The sequence below is a fragment of the Sinohyriopsis cumingii genome, chromosome 5, assembly GCF_028554795.1.
Source record: "Sinohyriopsis cumingii isolate HCF-2022 chromosome 5, ASM2855479v2, whole genome shotgun sequence".
In the NCBI taxonomy this organism is placed as follows: domain Eukaryota; kingdom Metazoa; phylum Mollusca; class Bivalvia; order Unionida; family Unionidae; genus Sinohyriopsis; species Sinohyriopsis cumingii.
In genome coordinates, this window is record NC_142965.1 from 101,406,557 (window position 1) to 101,428,710 (window position 22,154).

Sequence of the window (22,154 nt, forward strand, 5' to 3'; positions counted from 1 at the left end):
AAACACATGAAAAGACTTAGGTTTACAATTTATGATTAAAACTCTGCTATCTACACATTATACATGGACGTAAAATGTAAAAACTTAAATATCTTCGAAACGGTAGCCAATCAGTTGTTTCAATCTGACACGTCAAAGTCCATAATAGTTAGTACATTTTATCTCTGAAGCAGACAAATTTTAAGACGTTTAGACTAGTCTAATAATAATAAATTTCTTTTGGTATGGTCTGAATGAACCAATCATTTGAGCACCAATCATTTGAGCACATGCAGTTCTAAAATGGAGAATATTAAAACTATAACTGTAATGTACACATATGACTTTACTTACTAAAGTGTCTGACACATTCACATGCAGTGGTAGACTAATACATACATACATACATACATACATACATACATACAGAAAATCGGATTTGGTCTAAATTAAATGTGATAATGATAATGATGACATCTATATGTAGTAGAATTGGAATTATTAATTTTAGAGTCAAGTACATATTGGTCCTCGAAATATTGTTGTTTCTTTCTGTGAAGTCATTGTATCTTTGCTAATGTAAATATAGTGCAAAACGTCTTCTTCAATCTGAGTAACGTACTTTTCTTCCCCACAGTCAGGAGGCCAGGAAACTGTCAAGAAATTCTATGCTCAGGACAAAACACTACAGGAATTTACACGATATATCCCGATGCTAATTCAAACGGCGTGAATGTTCGCTGTGATATGGACACGGACGGAGGGGGCTGGACAGTATTCCAACGTAGAATGGACGGGTCAGTTGATTTCTATCGTAAGTGGGCTGATTATAAATCTGGCTTTGGTAATGCAGGCACAGAGTACTGGCTTGGTCTTGATTATATATATAAACTGACTTCCCAAGGAAACGTGACACTTCGCGTTGACCTAATCACCCCAGGACCACCACAACGATCCGCGCATGCTGCGTACTCCTCTTTCACTGTAGATGACGAAACTAGTAACTATCGTCTGAGGGTTACTGGATACTCCGGAGATGCGGGAGACTCAATGAGTTTTCATTCCAACATGATGTTTACCACCCAGGACAAGGACAACGATCAACAGAGTTATAATTGCGCTGTTAAATGCTTTGGAGCTTGGTGGTACAGAACCTGTCACGCATCAAACTTAAATGGAGTCTATGGGTCAACATTATATGGTGAAGGAATTAACTGGAAAGCCCTTTCAGGATTTACTGTGTCAATGACATTCACAGAAATGAAGCTAAAGTAGATGAAAGTTTGTAAAGATAAATAGTACTTTCGATCATCTCTACCAGTTCTTCTCTATTCCATATCTAAAATTAAAAACTCTATGCTAAACGTTTCAAAAGACGATTACACCATTTGCCTAAGACGATATTATTTAAATAATAAATTAAGAAATAAATTAATGATTGTGATCAAATATATTACTAATCGATGTAGACAAAGTTAAATGTTTTTAAAAAGTTTGAAAATAGTATTAAGATATTACGAGTCTACGAGCAATAAATTTGGACAGGTCAGGGCATAAACTGCATCTAAATAAAACTGTTATTAAAATAAAAAAACTGTAACAATAAATATTATAGCTACAGCAATAACACTGTCAAGATGAACATCTAATCTGTCTACAACAAACTTGGCTAGGCCCCGAGTGGCCGAGTGGTTCAAAGCGCTCACCGTTACGAACCACTGCTGTATCACATCTGGGTTCGAGTCTCGGGTTCGGGCAATGTGGGTATGTGAGAAAACTTGCCAGTAGCTTCTCGTAGGTCGGGGTTTTCCTTAGTTCTTCCTCCTCTATTTATACTGGCCACCATGTATATCCTATCTTGTGCTGAAAAATGGCGTTAAACCCTGCAACAACACACCTGAATATATTGTTCAACCCTACAAACCCACACCTGAATATGTTGTTCAGGCAAGTACACTTCCATAAGAAAACTCTGAAAGTTTTATCCATATAGGAAGTACTGAAAACGTTATTCGAAGAAGCGTCAGAGGAAATTATGGAGGAAATCTGACAGACAGTAATGTATGTATTAAATAATAAAAAAAGAGATGAAACGGGAAAGAAAATAACAGCGAATATAGAGAGAAAATCGTAAGCACCATTTAAGCTATTACTACGTTCAATTAGTGAAGTGTGAGTAAAATTCATAAATTTCCAATCTCGGCAAATTTACTGTGCTATGTGTCGCAAGAAACTAAGAATCTACACAAAATGTATTAAGTTTTTACTATAATTTTAGGGTGTTTGGAGTGATAACTTTCCTTGTGAAAATAAATAACCACAAAACCAAATACCATTACCAGGCAAATATGAACGTTTGCTGCATTGATTGATAACTCATCCACCCATCCAACTTCAATGCATAAAATATAGAAGACAATTTTTCCACATGCTCCAAAAGTTGATGTCTAAAGACAGAGGAGGACACTGAGAAACAGTCAGGTTGACTGATGGCGGCGTCTTTGCCAAAGGATCAGTTGCCAATTAAATATGCTCCTCAGACTCGAAGTAATGCTATTGTTGAGAATTAGTGATATCATCCCCTACTATTTTTAGTTTGTCATCGTTGTAAGTAGAGTGGCTAGTTTTAACCAGTTAAAATGAACGTGTAGTTTGTGTACATCTTTATGAGGACGATAACGGAGATAACATTTAATGCTAATAGTTTGTTGATAAAATAAAGACAAAATCATTATTCTAATGCCAATAAGCTAATTTCTCATGCTACATGGTAATGGATGTAGATTATTATCGAACTTGAAATTAACATATATATTCATTTAATCCCATTGACATTCAGGTGCGAATGTGGTGAATCTCCTGCCTTTATCTACTTCATATAACCTTTTCTGGATTATTATGAAATTTGGATAAAGACATGCCACCGGCCTACGAACAAGTCTCAGCTGGTCAATAAGGACGAGACGAGCGCGTAGGATCGATTTCATTCATCGATTAGTTTTTGTGGGTAAAGTTACCTGTAGATTAATTAGATCTCAATCCCCTGTTACATATGACTGTAAAGACTCGACTTCTGTATAAATAATACAACCCCTTCTCCAATCTAATGATTTATAAACCGTAAAATTACTTACATTGTTTAAATGGATCGGAAAATCAAGAAGATTGAAAATCTTAAAGCATATTCTAACGTTACTTTGGGAGATGCAAGGGACGTGCCCGTGTCTTTTATCGCGGCAACTTAAAGCTGAATAATATCATCAGCGTTATTGTTTATGGTGCTGAGAGACGGTTGGATCTATTTTTAAAAAGATATATTCCATTTAAATTTAAAAGAAGTGACAATTTTTCGAAATTTAAGTTTTCCGAGTGGCAGCTGGGTAATATAGTTGTGGACTACGCTAATAGTATGCTATCATTTTAAATCAAAATAACTCTTAGTTTCTTTTCCAACATCTCCCACTAAAGGTAAATCTACGAGGTAGTGCTACCAATACTAGCATCACTATACACCATCACCACCTCCAGTTTCACATATAGAAGACACATGGAAAGCACGATGACATATTTTTTATGGCCGTAAATCGATTTTACAAAATCGACAAAAAAGTGTTTGTGACGGCAATATTGCCAAATCAAAATATGTATCAGAAAACCGAGTCAACTCCTGTCAATCCAAATCATTTAAAACTACCTCGAGATACAGAAAATATTTATCAGTTTGTTTTATCCACAGTTGCGTATAAGTAATTTATGCTTTTAATGAAAACTTTATCAGTAGTAATACCTAAAAATTATGTTTGAAAAAGAATACCATGAATAAATTTTCCTGAAAGAATTTCTTTTTGTGCCTTAGAGACTAAAAAACATGCATGTTTCTCTCTCTCTCTCTCTCTGTGTAACTTCAAATGCACGAGCTACGGTGACTTCCATTTACACTTTCCGCCAAGAAAAGATGTAAAGTTTGTTTTGTTTGTTGTTTCTGGTTTTGCTTTATCTTACTGAATAATCAATGATTTTTGTTATTGTCTTCATATTACCAGAAAGCCATATGGATCAAATCACATGTTAAATTCATTATTGCAAGCAATGTTTTATCCTTAAAGCAGTGTCGTAGCTCGAAATTCAAGGGTCCCCAGAATACTTAACGTTGGGCCCCCACTCCTAATTTAAAAAAATATTCTTTAATCGAAATTGTGGACCCACGTTGGGCCTCTATGCCGCAGTTGCGGATATAGCTTTGGCTGTTGCTACGTCCCTGAACTGAATGTTTTATTAATATAAAATGATTAGTTTGAATTACTTAATTCGAAAGGAGGGAAAACTGAGTCGTTCGATTACTTCTCAAACAGTACGTTCAACCTTTCAGATTTGGGTCTACGGGAGAAAGCAAATGAAAAACAGAGAGGGAGGGCGGGTCAATAAGGATACAAAGGAAAAAAGCACGTAAATAAACCGTAATCAAGGGAGGAAACAACAAACTGTATCGCTACAATGAGATAAAAAGCTTACTATGTACAATTATATATAACGGATAGTAGTTTTGTACAATAATACATTTAATGACATATTGTTGAATGTTTGAAGCATTAACGCTCATTTGAAAAGCTGTTTTATACTTTGGTGTCATTTTTAGTGGTTCATTACTTGCAACAGTCCTATGATTAAGTAACTATTTTGAAACCGGCATAATCCTGTTGGGAAACTTTTAATCATATTTTTATATCCAAGAAAGCATATGAGACGTAGCAAATATAACAGTGCGATATTTTTCAATATGTGCGGCTACCAATGATTAGCGAGAAAACTGAAAAGGAAGGTCAAAACTAGCCAGCTTGTAAAAACGCATTAGTTAGTCTTTTTAGGTATGTACCCGAGTGTAGAGTGAGATACCAATATCTGCAGTCTAGGATTGAAGATACGGAAATAGATACACCGTCTTTGTGTTCCAATGGCTACATGTTAATTCCACGTTTTAAATCTTAGTGATGTTTATTTTCTTTGGAACAAATATAAGCATTCTGAGCAACCTTGCTGCTTTTCGATTGTGAATATGGTGCAGCACAGGCTTTTCTACACCTCATACGTTTTTCTAGATTACTTTATTTGGAAAAGAAATAAAAACACATGATACTGTAGCAGGAAATATATGCCATGATATATTGTGCTGGGAAATGATCAATGTCTTTTTCCTTTGGGAATAGGTCATTTTAGTCAAAATCAAATATGAATGAGGCCAATAGTTCATGTTCAACCATATGCATCCACTGGACTTCACTATTTATTAAAAGCGGGAATGCTTAGAGGTAATGATTAGCTTGCCAGTCTAAGCTGGCCATTAGGCACGCGGTTTGTACAAGGATCATTTAATTTAATGTTTGAAGGCGAGACTACAAGTAAACTAACTTGGTTCCAAACCTCATTTTCCTATGTCTATTTAGAAATATTGGGGCGCCAATTGACAAATTTAAATAGTGGACAACAACGTAAATGTTTCGTAAAACCAGAAAAATAAATTAAAACTCTTTAAAAAAAAAACATATTTAGAGTTACTGGCGAAGAGACCATACAAATGTCTGATTGGAAACTGTGTTAAAGTTGTTGGTGTAGTAAATATCTTCATTGTTGTTACTGTTGCAAAGTTGGAAGTATTTTTGACACAGAGACCAACGAATCCTCTTAAATTCAAATGAAGTGTGAATTTTACAAAATAAAAGTTTCTTTGTGTGATCATTAGGCAATATCACCGGATACAGTTCAAACTATACGAAACATGAGAACGTATTTAATTATTATAATACTCGCCAAAATTCTTTGTTCACCTGCCACTAAGAGCTAGTCTACGAGAATACGCTACTGCTACCACAGCCACTTCCAAACTAACTACGATTCCCATCATGCACTTCTACTCGGCTTCTGTTTTTTTAACATTATGTATATTTAATTTATTTTGTGTGCATGACCATTCGTCCATGATTGTGGTTAGAGTTTTGGTGCATACCTGTTCTTGGTCTTGTTAGTAAGCTATTTATATGTTGTTCCACTGGGCGTGAGTTCATGACCCAGCCTTGATTATAACCTTAAACATTTTTAGGAATAAATTTGTTTACAGTTTGTGGTAAGTTTCCATTACGATGATGGAGGTTCTTTCAGATATGGGTTTTGCGTTATAGGTCAAAAGGGGATTTATATAAGCTTGAGCTCAACAAGACTATTCATTTCCCCTTTTAGTTCAGAATCTAGAATGAGTTACTATTATGTTCAGATCCAATTTGCGAAGACTCATTTATTTTAATGTGTATGTGTGTGTGTGATTTAGATTTTTAATGTAGCTTTAACTATTTTTTAGTCATACTGCTGCGATGTCTGCAGTGTAGCAGTTTATACTGATGTCTAGCACTGGTGCATCATGCCGCAGACTTGTAGCATGATGTCCAATCCAGTCACATTATCCTGACACTAGGCCGACCAGTCCTAACACAAACCTTTTAATACTGAGCGCCAAGCGAGGCTGCTGTTATTATCATTTTTGTAAGTCTTTGGTTTGACTCGGCCGTAGATCGAATTCATAGCAATTATAAAGTACACATTAACGTTTATGCTAAAACTCTATTTTGGAATTATTGAGGACTCGTTCAAATACATGATGGATTGTATCATTGTGACATATCACGACTATTAGAATATCGGAACATTCACGACAAAAATTAATTCGGCACACCACTGGAATTTATTCGGAACGCCCTATACTTTTGGTTTTGTGTTATAGTTTTTAGATTTATTTGGGATTTAATTCACAATACTGAATGTTCCTCTTAAATTTTCATTTTTTAACTTTCAGAAATGAATTTTTACTAAACTTGTATGTTTTGATTTTTCTCTTACTTAGTTTAAGACCAGATAGTCGCAATAGAATACTTCGATATGCATGTCCTTTCACTAATATTGCTATCTCCTGCGAGGAAAATGAAATACTGCATACATATCGTCTGCTAAATGTCCCTTTCCTTTCCCATCTGACCAGCTATGGCGACTACATCTATTATGCAAAGAAGTGCGATTATTGCTGATGAACTGCAGCATAGTGTTCGAGGAAATGATTTTTTGTGTAGTTTGCCATATTTTTTTCTTACATTTGCCATAATGATACGTTCTCATTGAGTCAATCAATGTTCGTCAATCCTGAATACAGAGTGTCCATTATTGTCACTGTTGATATCATTGAAGGGTGCTTAATACAGCAAATATTGTAGTGTAGTGTCCACGTAATATGCTTAGATTATTAACTGTTACCTATGAATTAGACCATCGGCCAGTGTCTCGACAGAATTAATACGTGTATAAAGCAATGCATTGATTTAGTTGGCAGAGCACTTAGAATGCAAGGAATATTTTGTTGTTGTGCGTACAACCTCAGTTTTCAACTCATGAAAGGTTTTACATGGTGGTCGGTATATCTGATTGAGGATGAACCCTGGAAAAGCCCAAGAAGAGCCACCGAAACACAGGAAGCTAATGGCAAGCGTGCTCACAAACCCTCGTGGGCCGAGCCGAGACTAGAATCCACACGGACAGAGTTGAAATGTGACAGTGATCTGTAACGGCGACCGACGTAGACCATTCTGCTACCCAGGGCCCACTATTCATACATACATACATACATACATACATACATACATACATACATACATACATACATACACTGTGTATCTTGCGGTGTCGCGAGTTGAATACATGTGTCAGTTGTCCAGGGTTGTACTCGTTGAATTTTAACCTGCACAGATCGTAGTTCCCGTTGCCCAGCCGAGGATTGCAACAATAAGCTTTTCTAATGCTCCTCAACCGATTTGCAAAGCCATAGCGAAAGTAAAGGTTAGTATTTTACACGAAGCGAGGATTTCCGCACATAGATCTAAACGTGGTTTACAGTATCGAGGTGTAAAACAGTCAATTTAAATTGTGTGACTTCAAACGACTCATCGATTCCAGACAATTTACAGTGGATCGTATTGATAGTCCGCGTCATCGTATGGGCAGTAAATTCAACCTATGTGCCTTGAGTGAATCCAACGTCGGGATTCATGCAACCTTTTCACGATGTGATATACAGCGGCGGTAACTGTATGACCGCAGACAGTTAATTTCCTCGAGCAACTGTGATGCCCGCCACTGGTATTTTATTATCGTACCACCAATTTACCCGCATCACCGTAATTATTAAACAGCGTGCAAGAAGTTCTCGAATGGACTACGAGCCAATGTTAATTAACGTGTCAATAACTACACGATCGGCCTTGTGTCGATACTAGGATGCTCAAGATCGTGTTTGTAACATGCATGATTTATCTTCTTTACTGCTTTCTCTCCTCTGCGTGGTTTATCAAGGAGGTCCTGTCGGATATCAAGTTGGGTTCCATATCCACAGTAATTGTATTCAGGTATATGTTCCTCTACTGTGTATTTTGAAACACCATGTCCCAGGTCGCAACGTGCACAACTGTGTCCGTCGACCAGGTTTACAAGACACTATCTCGTACTTTTGCGCCACATCGTACACGCACACACACACACACACACATACACACATACACACACATGATTCACTGCACGGCCTCCATTTTATATTGCAAGATCGTGCACATTTAACGTGTCTTTGCGTTTCTTGTACCAAAAACAATATAAACTTACAGACACTTTGTAGCCATGGCTGTCAGTGAGTTGACTACATCCAAGGGAGACACAAACTTTCGTCGCCGCGACAAAGCCAACGCAATTGCCTGTGGCCACGTGAATTTTGCACAGTTGACTTCAACACGACAGCGTACTCAACCCCGGTCAAATACAACAATGCATTACTAAACAGTGTATGTGCGATAATCAAAAAGCTATTTGGATCAGGTAAGAAATAGTTGTTACGTGACCTCGTCATGAGAATACTCAAGTTGGATAAGTTATATCTGACAGCAGCAACCGCCGATGACCAGCCGTGTTATAATGTATGAGAGATTTCAACGAGATGACCGGATGCCAACCAGTAGTTGAATTCATCACGGTAATCGAAGACACGCCCTCTGTCGAGGACATTGATGGCAGCATCAGTAACTTAGTTCGACGACGTCATGATTCAGAAATAATCAAACCCGGCAAAAACAAATTTTAAAGGAAGACACAAAAACACCGATGTGATATATCTGGTACAACGATACACACAGATTCCGAAAGTGATCAGGGACAATGCCGGCATGTTATCTGTGTTCAACTGAGTAGACTTACACACGTCGAGAAATATTCAAACCACATTGTGTTCCGGCGACATAGATTTAAAATAAAAAAACTCAGTTGTTTATCACACACACAAGCTACCCCACACGTCGTCTGTTACAATCATGATCGCGTCGCATGAGCAATACTGGATTGGCATTGATAAGATATAACCGCACAGATATAAAAAAAACAACTAATTCAGGCAAATGCAAAATGCCTGACGATAGCGTCGATATCAGCTATCGTCTGACGTTTCACCCTCACACCAAACTCCCCCTCCCCGCGCTGTGTCAGATAAATATGTACCCCTTTCTTTCTTTCAAAATCCTGAGCCCGCCAATCCTTTTCAAACTCTTTTCCGAAAGCCCCGAGGATACATTCACCTATTAGTCCAATTTTTTTTCTTTCTTGTGGGATGATGAATGATTTGAGAATATTTCACCACAACTCCACGATAATTCTGTACACTCTACATCTTACATTTTTCTTTCATATACTTCACATTCACATTTTTTGGCAAGAATATTTGTTTTTCTGTTCCGATACTTTAATTTCATTAAGTACGAGCTCTCTATTTGCTGCATCAATGTTTTATAATGATGTGATATTTCAAAGATAAAACGTACGGAGTATTGAAGAGTGCGGTAATAAAATAATAATAATAATAATAATAATAATAATAATAAAGTCACAAACATAACGACTAGCAAAAGAGTGGCTGGTAATGATACAGCGATATTTACCAGTGCGTGATGCAATCAAACAACAATTACAATCGAGTCAGTCAAACCGTGATAATCTCACTGCTGAATTCGAGCAAACAATTGCCTCTTTGATCAAGTCAACGAAAGAGATATCCACGCCAACAGCAGCAGCCATGCAGATACGGGAGACATTGAAGCGAATCGAGTAGCCACTGAGATTATGCCAGGACAAATCTGAAAAACAAATTAGGCAGTAACACGCACAGAAACATCTGCTGAAAGAGCCCGAGATGAAGTCGGTGATATCGCTGAGATGGTTTGCGAAACCAACAGAATATGTATCAGATTTACCAACGGTAGTTTTTTTAACCTGGCAGCCAGTCAGCAAATTTCTAATGAACGCGCCACGTTTGTGGCAAATGCATATAAAAACAAGGTTAAGTATTTAAGGAAGCGAAAGCTCAAACCAACGGGAGACTGGTTCAGATGGGTTTATCGAGAGTCTACAGGACTCGGTTAGGTAGCCGATAATGATCCCGAATAGATAGAATTCGCAGACAAAGTGAGGTTTAATCCATCTAAACATTAGCGTGCTGAAAAGTCTAAAACACCGATGAAAACTCAGATCGATACCCTCCCAGGGAGATAACGGGGACAGGCTATTTCGGTCGCCACAGCGCCTAACGAAATGCTGGGCAAGCAAGGCTTGACAGCGACATAGGAGCAACACATTGCTGTTACGATAACATTAACGTTGACGTTGCTCGATTGGAAACTGCCATTGAGAATTTACCTGCTGAAAACAATTCACACGATATCTTAAACGAGACCGCATAAATCAGTGACCATACACGCGGCAGAGTCTGGAACCACATGTATACCTGGCGTTCACCAACGCGATATTCGATGACATATTCCACGACTTATTCAGCATGGATTAGATTATAATTGACTCGCTAGCTAGCAATGCTGCAGTTGTATCTCGACTTGATAAAGTCACCGAAAAGACTACTACGAGTACAACCACGTTGGTGTCTAAGTCGCTTACACGGCTGCATTTTGATGTTGTTTTCCCAACGCGATTATGGTTCCGCCCGACCGCACACTTGAAATCGCGTATGGTCAGTAGTGCGTGTATTAGCTGGTCAACTCACCAAAAACACTTGTTTTTTAATGGAAAAATACCGCCATATTGAGGCAATTAATTCTGAATTTCAGCGGCAAGCAAACAATATCACCGTTCGTGATTCTAGAATCGCAATTACCGCTCACGAGTCCACTCTAAGCTCTGCAATTGAAATGTTCATGGTGGGGTGCCGCTTAGCCATAGGAGTGTCTTCAATCAAAACCTTGCTTGGAAGGCCAACATATTCGATTGGGAAACTCACCGCATATAATTCTCCAGATTGCGAAGGACGTGATGTAGCACCAGATATTGTTAACATCACATTAACTATTGTTGTAAATCTCACCGTTAATGCTGCAGATAGAAGGTATTCAGTCGGTCAGTGCTCAAAGATAAGTCTGTCCTCGAATATCAGTATTATTCTTATGATGGTCTTGTGTCAAATGATTCTTGTCGAATAGAATGACCGGTCCAGGACACAAGCAGGTATTTCCTGACAGAGGCGGTCTTATTGAAGTCGAAGGAACTCTCAGGAAAAAAAGATGTCAACCCATACTCTGATGAGGAACGTGGTGGGTTTATTAATAAAAGCGTGATGTCGTTATTTAACACAGCCCGATACAAAATTGACGGAAAAGGGATTGTAACTTGCCTGGACAACGTTAACAGTACCTGGACTCACACAATACTCCGATGATTATTCTCGCAGAGTTGGACCCTCGATGATGTTTGACAAGGTCACCACGGATAATGCCATTAATCGCCCGCATAATATTCGAAGACCCAGGAACAATGCTAACTTATCCGATACAGATGTCTGTCTGGGCTGTAGTGCATAGTGCTAATTCCGGATTCAATTGACGCACAATGTCAATTCAATAAGCAGAGTGTAGCTCTGCAAATGAAACATTTTGACGTAATAGCCGAAGTCGCAAAAAGAAAAAGAAAATACTGGAGGGTGTTTCATGCGAGATCAGCAGCCAGATACACGGTGAGGAAAAGAAACAGGAATAATCAGCCTTGATTCCGCTGACATCAGAAGAGAAAGAGCGATCGCAGAAACCTGTATTTACCCTTTAATCAAACTAGAAAGGGACTGTTTTCATTTAATGTGATAACTCACAGTAACTCATTTGGTCCTGTATGTGTGGCGATTGAACTCTCCACTTTCGCCATCAACGTTTCAACACAAGCAATGACAGACCCTCCCTGAAGTCACTCGTTGCTATCACTATGAGCCCAAATCTTGTATCGATATTGTTATAATACACAGCGCGCAGACTTTCGGTCTGGCAGAGCATTAAATCTGGTTGACATTTTATAATGGCGAATATTTAGAGGCGATCAAAGTTTCGGAGAGACGGCGGTCAGGATGTATCGAAGACAAATAAGAATTTGACATCCAAGATAAATTATCTGAGTTAATACACACCGCTACGGTGAACAGGGACGAGATCGTGTTATTTCCAAATCAATCTGGGCATAAAAAAGCGGCAACTTTAAAATGATTAAGGAGGTTGACCCGGTTGCAGTCGCTGGCAATCTTGCTGATATCGACGAAGATGAGATGATAAGGGATTCTGGGGTACTGAAAGTCTCTGTCGGGATCTGTGTCTTGTACACGGAGATACAGTGCAAGGAAAGCTCAACGTGGAAGTAAACAAGATAGTTGTGGTACGTAATCCAGACCAATACTAGGATGCAGCTACGAAAATTATGTCGACGTTGCACGCTCAGCTTGCACTAGTAAAATCGACTTTCATGAACATGTGCGTATGTTTACTCAGTTTACCCAGAAATGTCAAAAAATACTCTATAGACCTTAATAAAATTTTTTGTTGCTGCCCCCAATTTCGTTTAGATAATACTTGCCGATATTAACACGAAGCTAACCGTGTTGGAAACGAAACCGTCAACGGACAAAGACCTTCGTCGTGATCTTGATTTGGCAGTAACAGTTATTGTTACTATACGAGATAGTAGAGCGCCTGCCGTTGAGACAACTAATAAACTCCGGACAAACTTTGATGCGTGATTCGCGTGGTTGTTTCTGAAAATGTTGTGGCTTTAGACAAAAGTAAATATTGTCCGCTGTTGATGAGGGTGGATTGGTTTTGATCTGGTCTATAGGTCAGTCCACCATGTGAAGAGCATACCCGATGATAATAAAAATGGTATTTATCGCTTTTCATGGTTCAGCGACATTTAATTTACTATTGAATTTGAAATAAGAAATAGTGTTTGATTCGAAATTAATCGAGTTGGTGCAATATTAAAACTAATAAATAATGGCAGTTGGTATATAATGTCTCTTAAGTTTAAACCAACTGATGCAAGAGTAGTGTCCGCCAACTACTCCTGCTGTATTTAACTCATTCACCTGTTATAATGGACGATACAAATCGGTAATGACTTATTAAATCATCGTATTAAATCATCAAGATACAGGTGACACTAGATGCGAAAATTGAGCAGCGCCAACGAATACATGCCAGATACAAACGTGTAAGAGGAATCGTTGACGCTGTGTCAGGCACAGCATCAGCAGCCACGGTGAAAGCTGGTGGGACTGGAATAACAACCACGTTGATAGTAGATGGCACCCCAGTAGGGGTAGCTATTGCTGCTATATCCTTAATAGCTGGGGCGGTTACCGCTGAAGATAAAATATTGCCAACGAGATTTAAAACATAACTTTGAAGAAGCATCGCGATAAAGACTAAAAAATTATATTCGGGAACCATTGACGGACATGCAATAAAATATAAAATCCCAGTGAATGAGCTACGCTTGGCATCAGCAACAAAACACAGCTCATTGGCGATCAGTAGTTGCTTTTGTTTACTTACACTAAACTGTCCATTTGAATCTTAATGGCAAATTTCTTCATGAACTTTAGTCGTGATCGATTTATAATTCGTCGTTCTCATTGTCAATTTACTCTTGCTCGAATATTGTCAACGACACAAGAAAACAGAACTAACTCAACTGTGCAGATAGTCTCCGACATAATATCTTCAATTCCCTTGACGAGTTTATGTTCTTTTGCCAACATACAACATCCATTACTAGCTAACTGGAATATCTTATCAAACTTCACATCAATTTAGGATATAGTTAGCAGCGGGTGAGTCAACGTGTACTTGTCCTCGAGTTTAGTTACTTTTTCAAACGATAACCTAGATTAAGCGAATTGTGTTGGCACAACAAACTAACCCAAACGTCCACAAGCAGTTGTCTGAGAAATTTGGTCTTGAGTGAACAAAGAAATGCTACGATATAGGCAGAGAAAGTGCTTGAAAACAGCATGTTGAAAATCCCGTAGGATTTTTATATCTGCACCTACCTATGGAAACATGATAGGATCTCTGATCGTTGGCGGACAAGAACATGAATCTGACCTAAATTGTAGACAACAGTACCAGAGGACTCGAACAACGCAAGTAGCATGACATGTATTGTAATGTGGCCAGAGAAATGAAAAAGTCACGAAAGTGAAAGCCGACGTCATATCGAGTGTGATTGGAGCAAAGAAGTGATATCAAGCAAAATAGACAGCCTAAAAAGCTAAGAAAAAACCCAGACCTTCTGTATGAAAAAACACTTCTCAGAACAGATAGGTCGTTACGGATGAGCCAAAACAATACCATTAAGAACATGTGTAAAAGAGGAATAATAATGTCAGTAACAATTTTGTTGTTGTTGTTGTTATTATTATTATTATTATTATTATTTGAACCCTGAAGTTTCTGTATAAGATACTGAGATGAGCCATACTGGTATCTCATCTGGTGAAGATTATCGACTGTACGCCAGTGTCAGACGGTATAAAATCTTTGCTTTAAAAGTTACTGGATGGCACGTGAAATTAAAGAGCATCTCCGGTTAATGGAAGCAAGCGGACAGTGTTCCTGACATAATAAATACAGGATCATTTACAGCGGGACATCTGTATGTTCCTTATAACAAGTAAACTTTCATAAAATCAGACCAGTTATAAATGATCAGAAAGAGGTACCCTGAGAAGCAACGGAAAACCATTTTATGTTCATTTATAACAGCATATAAAGTTTAAAGGATAATGCATGCTTGTATTCACCTTTTGTGGTGTACAGTTAAGTGACTAGTAGGATAAAGCTTGTATTCACTTTTTGTGAGACACAGTAAAGTGATTGACATGGTAATGCTGGGACTGACCTCCTGCTTTACAGTTACATGACTAACAGGATGATGCTTGTATTCACCTATTTGTGATTTACAATTAAGTGATTGACATGATAATGCTTGTATTCACCTCCTTGTGATATACAGTTAAGTGATTGACACGATAACGGTTGTTGTGGTTTATAGTTAAGTGACTGAAACGATAATGGTTGTACTCACCTTTCTGCGGTGTACAGTTAAGTGAATAGCATCTATAAGGCCACTTTGTAAAGAGTCACAAAAACCTCAGTTTGTTTTCGGTCCTTTTCACTGTGCTAGCGGCTTCTCTGCAGAAATGGACCTATCTGTCATAAATCTTGCCACTCCTATGATGTGCCCCAAATGATACGCACGGACTCCAAAACTGTGTAACGAACGTTTTTAAGACATGCCTCTAGTAAAGAAGAGGAATTTTGATCATGTATGTTTGATAATACAGTAAATGCCATCGTCATTGTCAATAAAATGTCTTAGATGCAACGCCAAAAGAAGACGGTAAAAGATGGAAAGTGTAGCTTTATGTGGAGTTTTTTCTGGTTTTAGAAGACCGCTATGACTCTACTGTCTGCGACTAAATAACGGAAAGAAATGAAACCAGCAAGATTAGTAAACTGACAAATAATTTAATTCTCTAAGTTACAAACTGAACATTCAAGAGAAACTTGCAGTATTGTGAACTAAATCCAAAATAATCCTAAAAGTTTTATCACAAGTCCATAAAAAAGAGTGTTTCGAATGATACCAATATTAAATGTGATAATGCACCAACAGTGTTGATGAATCATAAAGATATAATCCAAAATGGTTTTGAATGAATTCACAATAATTACCTAATAGTGTTTTAGCCCAAACGTAAATAAGCACATTGCAATTCCTATGAATATCTTGAATATAGTATTTCTCTCAGAATGTATCTGAATACAGTTAAAAGCGATTTGATAAAGTGATATTAAAAAGGATTTACAAATTGTGTTAGCCACAACTTTATATAAAAACCTAAGATATTTCAATTTGACCAGGATGCTGGCCACAAATTCGTTTCCAGAATATTCTAAGTTTGTAAATAAGGTTCGTCCTTGAATTCGAATATCAGTAAACAACTATGTTATAATCTACAAACATAACAAAATTCAAGTACACACAAAAGCTCTATTCTCAATCAAGGACAAAGGTCAAGCACACATTATAAATTAAATATGCATAACACCTCCGGTCATAAAGGAAAAAGAGAGTTATAAAATAAAGCTTTCTTTTAAATGTTATATAATATAATAATTAAAATTACAGTTGAAGATGTCTTATGAATGAAACAAAATAGGGATAAAGCAATATAGTAATTTTATACACGTGAAAGTGCATCTGGAATCAGATTATTTTCCCTGGATGTGCCTAATGCTAATGTCGTCTTCCTGCAACACTAACCTTATCTCAACAGTCTCTGCTTTTTGTTTTTCGTTTTGTTGATGAAAGCAAGGAAGCTGTGATCACTGAATACAATAAATGGAGGGGCTGAACTAATATACACTTGAAAGCGTTTCAAAACCAATATTAAAGATAAACATTCCTTCTTAATTGTGGAATAATATAATTTCTCTAGAGCTTGTTTATTTCTTAGAGCAAATATCACACAGGATGATCCACACCATTTTGTTGTCTTCTCGAATCAATAATCCACCAAATCCGTAATCACTTGCATCAACAGACATTTTAGAAATCTGACTTAAATTTGGAGCTGAAAGAATTGGTACACTCTTAAGTATGGCCTATGTTTTAAAAGATTCCTGACACTTGTCAGACCAATGAAACGTGGATTTCTTCCTCACCAAAATTATCAGAGGCTCTGCGATTAAGGAGAAATTTGAAAGAAAGTCCGATAATATCCAGCCATACCCCAAAATCGCAAAAGTTACATTTTACTAATAGGTACTGACAATGCAGAGATAGCCTTGACCTTAACTTTTACAGGTTTTACTTGATCGTGTCGCACACTTTGTCCTAACATGTAATAAAACCAACGCAAAACTCAGTTTTATCTAAATTAATCACCAGATATATATCACTGAGTCGATCAAAGAATTTGTGGCCGATTTCCAAATATTCTTTCCATTCCTTGTTTTAGATGAAGACGTCATCAATGTACGCGTCACAAAAATCTAAACCAAATATTATCTTGTTTATTCAATGGAAAATGTCGCTGGAATTTATCAAGCACAGTGCACCCTTCTTCCTCCAACTAAAAATGCCTACATTTCCTGACAGTTGTGATCGAATTTCTTGTATCATAATTGATTAAAACTGTTTGTCCAATGGTCACAGAAATATTGACCCAGAGGCTCGTTATCATAAAACGAAAAAAAAGCGAACAACACGTATAGAGTTTATAATAAGAGGATGTCCACCAACGTCTCTGTCGGCAATTGCAGTGTACGAAGTCGTCAAAAGGTGATAAAACTGTAAGATGACAATGAATATTTTTTTGAAACAATATTTCTTGCAATAAAAACATTCAAATTTTGTGATAGTCAGCCAAGCTACAATGTAAAGAGTTTGACGTCTGTTAGGCTAGAGTAACCTTTTATCGACGTGTAAGTCATCTCTTACGGCGTGGAAGATATAATTTGTTTTCATGCTGAAATAATGACAAAAGATACAAAATTTATGCAAACACACAATTTAACATTTAATTAATTATTTGTTTGTTTGGAAAGAAAAGTAATACAGAAAACGTATGTATTTATTATAATAAATGCTCGTAGGTATTGAGCGTATACTAAGATTTAATGAGAGCAAGATAAGGAAATGAAAATTCCATGGGTCAGCTGATTTCGGATTAACCAGATATTCAAACATACTTAAGTACATGATTGAACATTCATTACAAGGATATAAATGTGCAAGGAAAATAACACAGTACTGCGCAGTCCACAAACGTAGGGTGGCTAATCTGTCTGAGCAAACAAGATTATCTCATTTGTATAGCACTATTAGTGCATTAGGTACTATTATTTTCATTTGCCCCTCCAAAATGGCATGTATCCCCCATTATGAGAGGGAGGATGACACAGTGTCCCCTGCACTTAGGATACTGTGTGCAAGACTGCCTGGTCATACAATATAAATATTTTTATTTTCCGTGTCTTGATGATGAACAGTGGATCTAACAGCAGACTAATACGACTTCGATCCGTAAAAGAAAAGGATTATGCATGTGTCTTTCGTTAATGCCTCCCTTTTGAGTATAGTTTAGACGCATCCATGATGCCAACAGCTTAAGGGGTTTTCTATGCATATCCAGTTATTATTGAAAATAATTAACTCGGACTTATAGTGAGGAGTAACATGAAGGTTTTACTTACAACAGAATAGTAAATCTTTTGCAACGGTCATCTAAAATTATCTGTGCCACACTACATTCGATACTTTTTACAACCGGTGTGTGTGTGTGTGTGTGTGTGTGTGTGTGTGTGTGTGTTAAGGGTTCCAGTAGTCTTTAGACCTTGCAAAGTCAGCAAATATAATACACTTTTATTTGATAAATTAAAGGAAAGGATTTGAATGGCTATATTACAACCCGGAGAAATATCATGAACACATATTTCTTCAAGCAATTATTCCATTTCAGTCTGAGCGTAACTAACTCCCAAGAAATAATATTTTACACTGGCCACCTCCTTCATCAATTAGGCTCAGTTGATGCTAAAAACATATTTTTGGGGACTATCTCGTTTTAGTATATGCAATTACGGGCAATTTTATACCAGTCTGGTTCTAGCAGATTTAAACATTAATCATATAAAACCTGAATAGTGGGCTTTGACTTATACGACCTTTGGCTCCAGTTTATAGTGCAGGATCAAGAGTGACATCTGTGTCATTTCATGATGATATCCTTTGATGATCTCTGGTAAAAAACGAATGCGTGCTTGTCTTCATATAAAGCCATGAAGAATAGTCTTCGAGTCCATGAATGGCTGATTTTATACTCATATTATGCGCCTAATGAGCTTAATTTGGCCAGAACGAATGAAGACTGACGGACAAACAAGAGATTGTACATTACCATTTGGGCTTTCATTGGCCTATTCCTCCAAATTATGACCATTCGGGCACAATATCCCAAATGACTTCCACCAGGGTCATAATTAGTATCCTTTTAAGGAACAAAAATGAAAGTTTGCTTTTGCTTCCTCTCATTTTTGCCGTCAAAGTAAAATCCACGAGGTCTTTTAACACTTGGCCGGCATAAAGTGCCGCTCGTATGACCTCATAAACAGCGTAACTAGCTGCACAAACTGTATGACACAGGGGTCAGATTCATGTTCAAACATTTCTGTCGTGATACCGAAGAATGTTTGGCAAAAAGAGTGATAAATTTACTGCAACAATATAAGATCTGCTACTTGAAAAAATATATTTTCATTTTATCGGTTACTTTAGGTAAATTCTCTTGAAGACAAGCTTAAGTTGAAATTCGGCAAGTCTATAGCAGATTTCAACTGGCTTCAGACCAAGATTTTTTTTCCTTTTTATTACAGGTATAAGTATTAAAAAAAATTCAACTTTTACCATAACCGATAGGCCTCTTTCGCTTTTCGCTATGCATTAACCGACTTTTGTTTAATAAATTCTGAAGTTTAATCAAAGGTTGACCTGCTCGTGTTTGTGTATTACTAATGTAAACAAACTGACGTTGAGGAAGTAGTTGACATTCTCCAAGTAGTGAGACGTAAGTTTCAGCAGAATATTGAAGATATATTTGTACATGGTGCGCCCTCTTCCTCCACCCCCCTTCTCTACAGTATTTCAGTTTGGAGATATTCTGTTATTCTGTAGTTGGCAGTGTCAGAGTAAAGAATAGATCAAATAAGAGCTGTAATTACTATTGTAATTACATTAGGGATCTGAAGGTTGGCCTGAACGATGGTTGATATCAGTTTAGTAGTTATTTATAGAAAGCCTGACTTATGCTGTAGAGTCTGAGTACGGCTGTCTATCAGTTTAGTAGTTATTCGTAGAGAGTCTGAGTGATGCTATCAGTTTAGTAGTTATTTGTAGAGAGCCTGAGTAAGGCTGTCTGTCAGTTTAGTAGTACTTTGTAGAGAGTCTGAGTGAGGCTGTCTATCAGTTTAGTAGTTATTTGTAGAGAGCCTGAGTGAAGCTGTCTATCAGATTAGTAGTTATTCGTAGAGAGTCTGAGTGAGACTGTCTATAGTATATGTGCAAGGAAGTTGAGGTTAGGGAATTATGTGTCGAGAGTCGGTCATGCGCAGTTTGACCATGGATAAGCCATGTTGTCAGAACGTTGTACATTCTTAGGGGTTCGTTTTAGTAATGATGGCATATATATTTAATTTAAGTGGCCATAAGATTTGTTGTAATCACTGCCTAAAAATTTGGGTACAGGATCTATCAAGGAGAATACTTGTTCATCCGACTGACAGATCGGACATGATAACTGACTGCATATATTTGGTTGCATGCAATATTACACTCTACCCTAATAAATAACTCTGGTGACGAAATTCTACACGTGACACAACAAAAGCATCTATATGACCCCAAAAATTGGGAGATTTTAAATCGTATTACATGTTACTATTTTCGTAAAACAACAACCTAATGCAAACATCTATATTCAGTGTCAAACAGCCCATGCAAACAAGGCACAACTTTTCAGAATATCTTCCTGATTTTGGGCAAGGTCGACCTCAAGGGGATGTAGATATTGTGGTCTAATGCCAACTTTAGGTGGCGGTAGAGCTATCCGAGCTGCAAAGGAAGGTAGCCCACCCTGCATTGTTTGTTTGCAGCTAAAAATTCGCAATTATTCCTCGGATGAAAATGCAATATTGTGTACAGTTTACACACTTGTACAGTTAGTGATACCAAATCACCATATAATCGTAAACTAAATGATGCTGGCAAGGGACCAACCATTTAATTTTCACGTGGGGGAGAGGGTCTTGCTCTGATTTATGACAACAAAATAAACAAAACAACTATTACTTCCACTATTAGTTGGAAAAACAATATCGTAAGGTAAAAAATTATTGTAAGATATGAGGTAAAAGAAGAAAATAACCTGGCTCAACCGAAAATCCCAGTAATACCCCCACCCAAGTTAAATTGTGGGTCCCAGAAAGGTGGCTTGATGATGCATATGGTCCAATTGCAGATGGTTTATATCTGATAATTAACTATTAGATCACAGATTGACGTCATCTATACGACAATAGCTAGTCAACAAAATCTAAGTGGCAATAATCGTATACAAGCTCTCTTTTCAGTACACTAAGGTTATTGCTGGACTCGCTTGTCTCTACAATGACGTGATATGGACTGGACGCTATTTTCAGAAGGTTGCCAATGTTGATATTGGAGCCGAACCCGACCGTGATGATTTTGACTCCTTTTTCAAGAAGAGTTCTTCGCTCCAGCTCAAAAACAGCGTCAAGATTGTATCCACCGTTGGTAAAAATGACAACGAATTTCCTCGCCATGGGCCGCCCACCATTTGTTGGATTAAAAACATGTTCATTGATGTAATGCAGAGCTCCATGAATGTTACTGTTGACATTATCTTTGTGTACTATCCTGGAGATTATCTGAAGAAGCACTGATTTTGAGAGATAATTCGAAAAATTCACGTACATACGTACAGTGTCCGAGAACGAGGCTAAACTGATGTGAGTCTCATTGTTCTCGTTCCCTAGAGTGTCCAGAATCCCTATAATTGATGAGATGGAGTTCAGGAGCCCCGAGAAGTCTTCCTTGGATTCTGTATCCGTAATGTTCACTGAGTCATCAATCATCAACATTACATCAGAGACAGCAGAATGGGAGCATTCTAGTTAAGAATGAATAATAACCAGTTATAC

General features: G+C 37.5%; 1 protein-coding gene and 1 pseudogene across 2 annotated transcripts in view; one reads left to right on the top strand and one right to left on the bottom strand.

Moving 5' to 3' along the window:
* The first annotated feature begins 657 nt into the window (after window positions 1-657).
* On the top strand, window positions 658-3,701 carry LOC149799885 (ficolin-1 pseudogene; annotated as a pseudogene).
* Window positions 3,702-15,883: 12,182 nt separating this feature from the next.
* Window positions 15,884-22,154, bottom strand: part of LOC149799886 (matrilin-1-like) — a 40,730-nt gene continuing 34,459 nt past the window's right edge. For both annotated transcript variants that reach the window (XM_089959329.1, XM_089959328.1), the window contains one exon: window positions 15,884-22,123. In XM_089959329.1, the coding sequence (XP_089815455.1) occupies window positions 21,513-22,123 (611 nt within the window). In that variant the 3' untranslated portion in view covers window positions 15,884-21,512. The remainder of the gene's footprint in view (window positions 22,124-22,154) is intronic.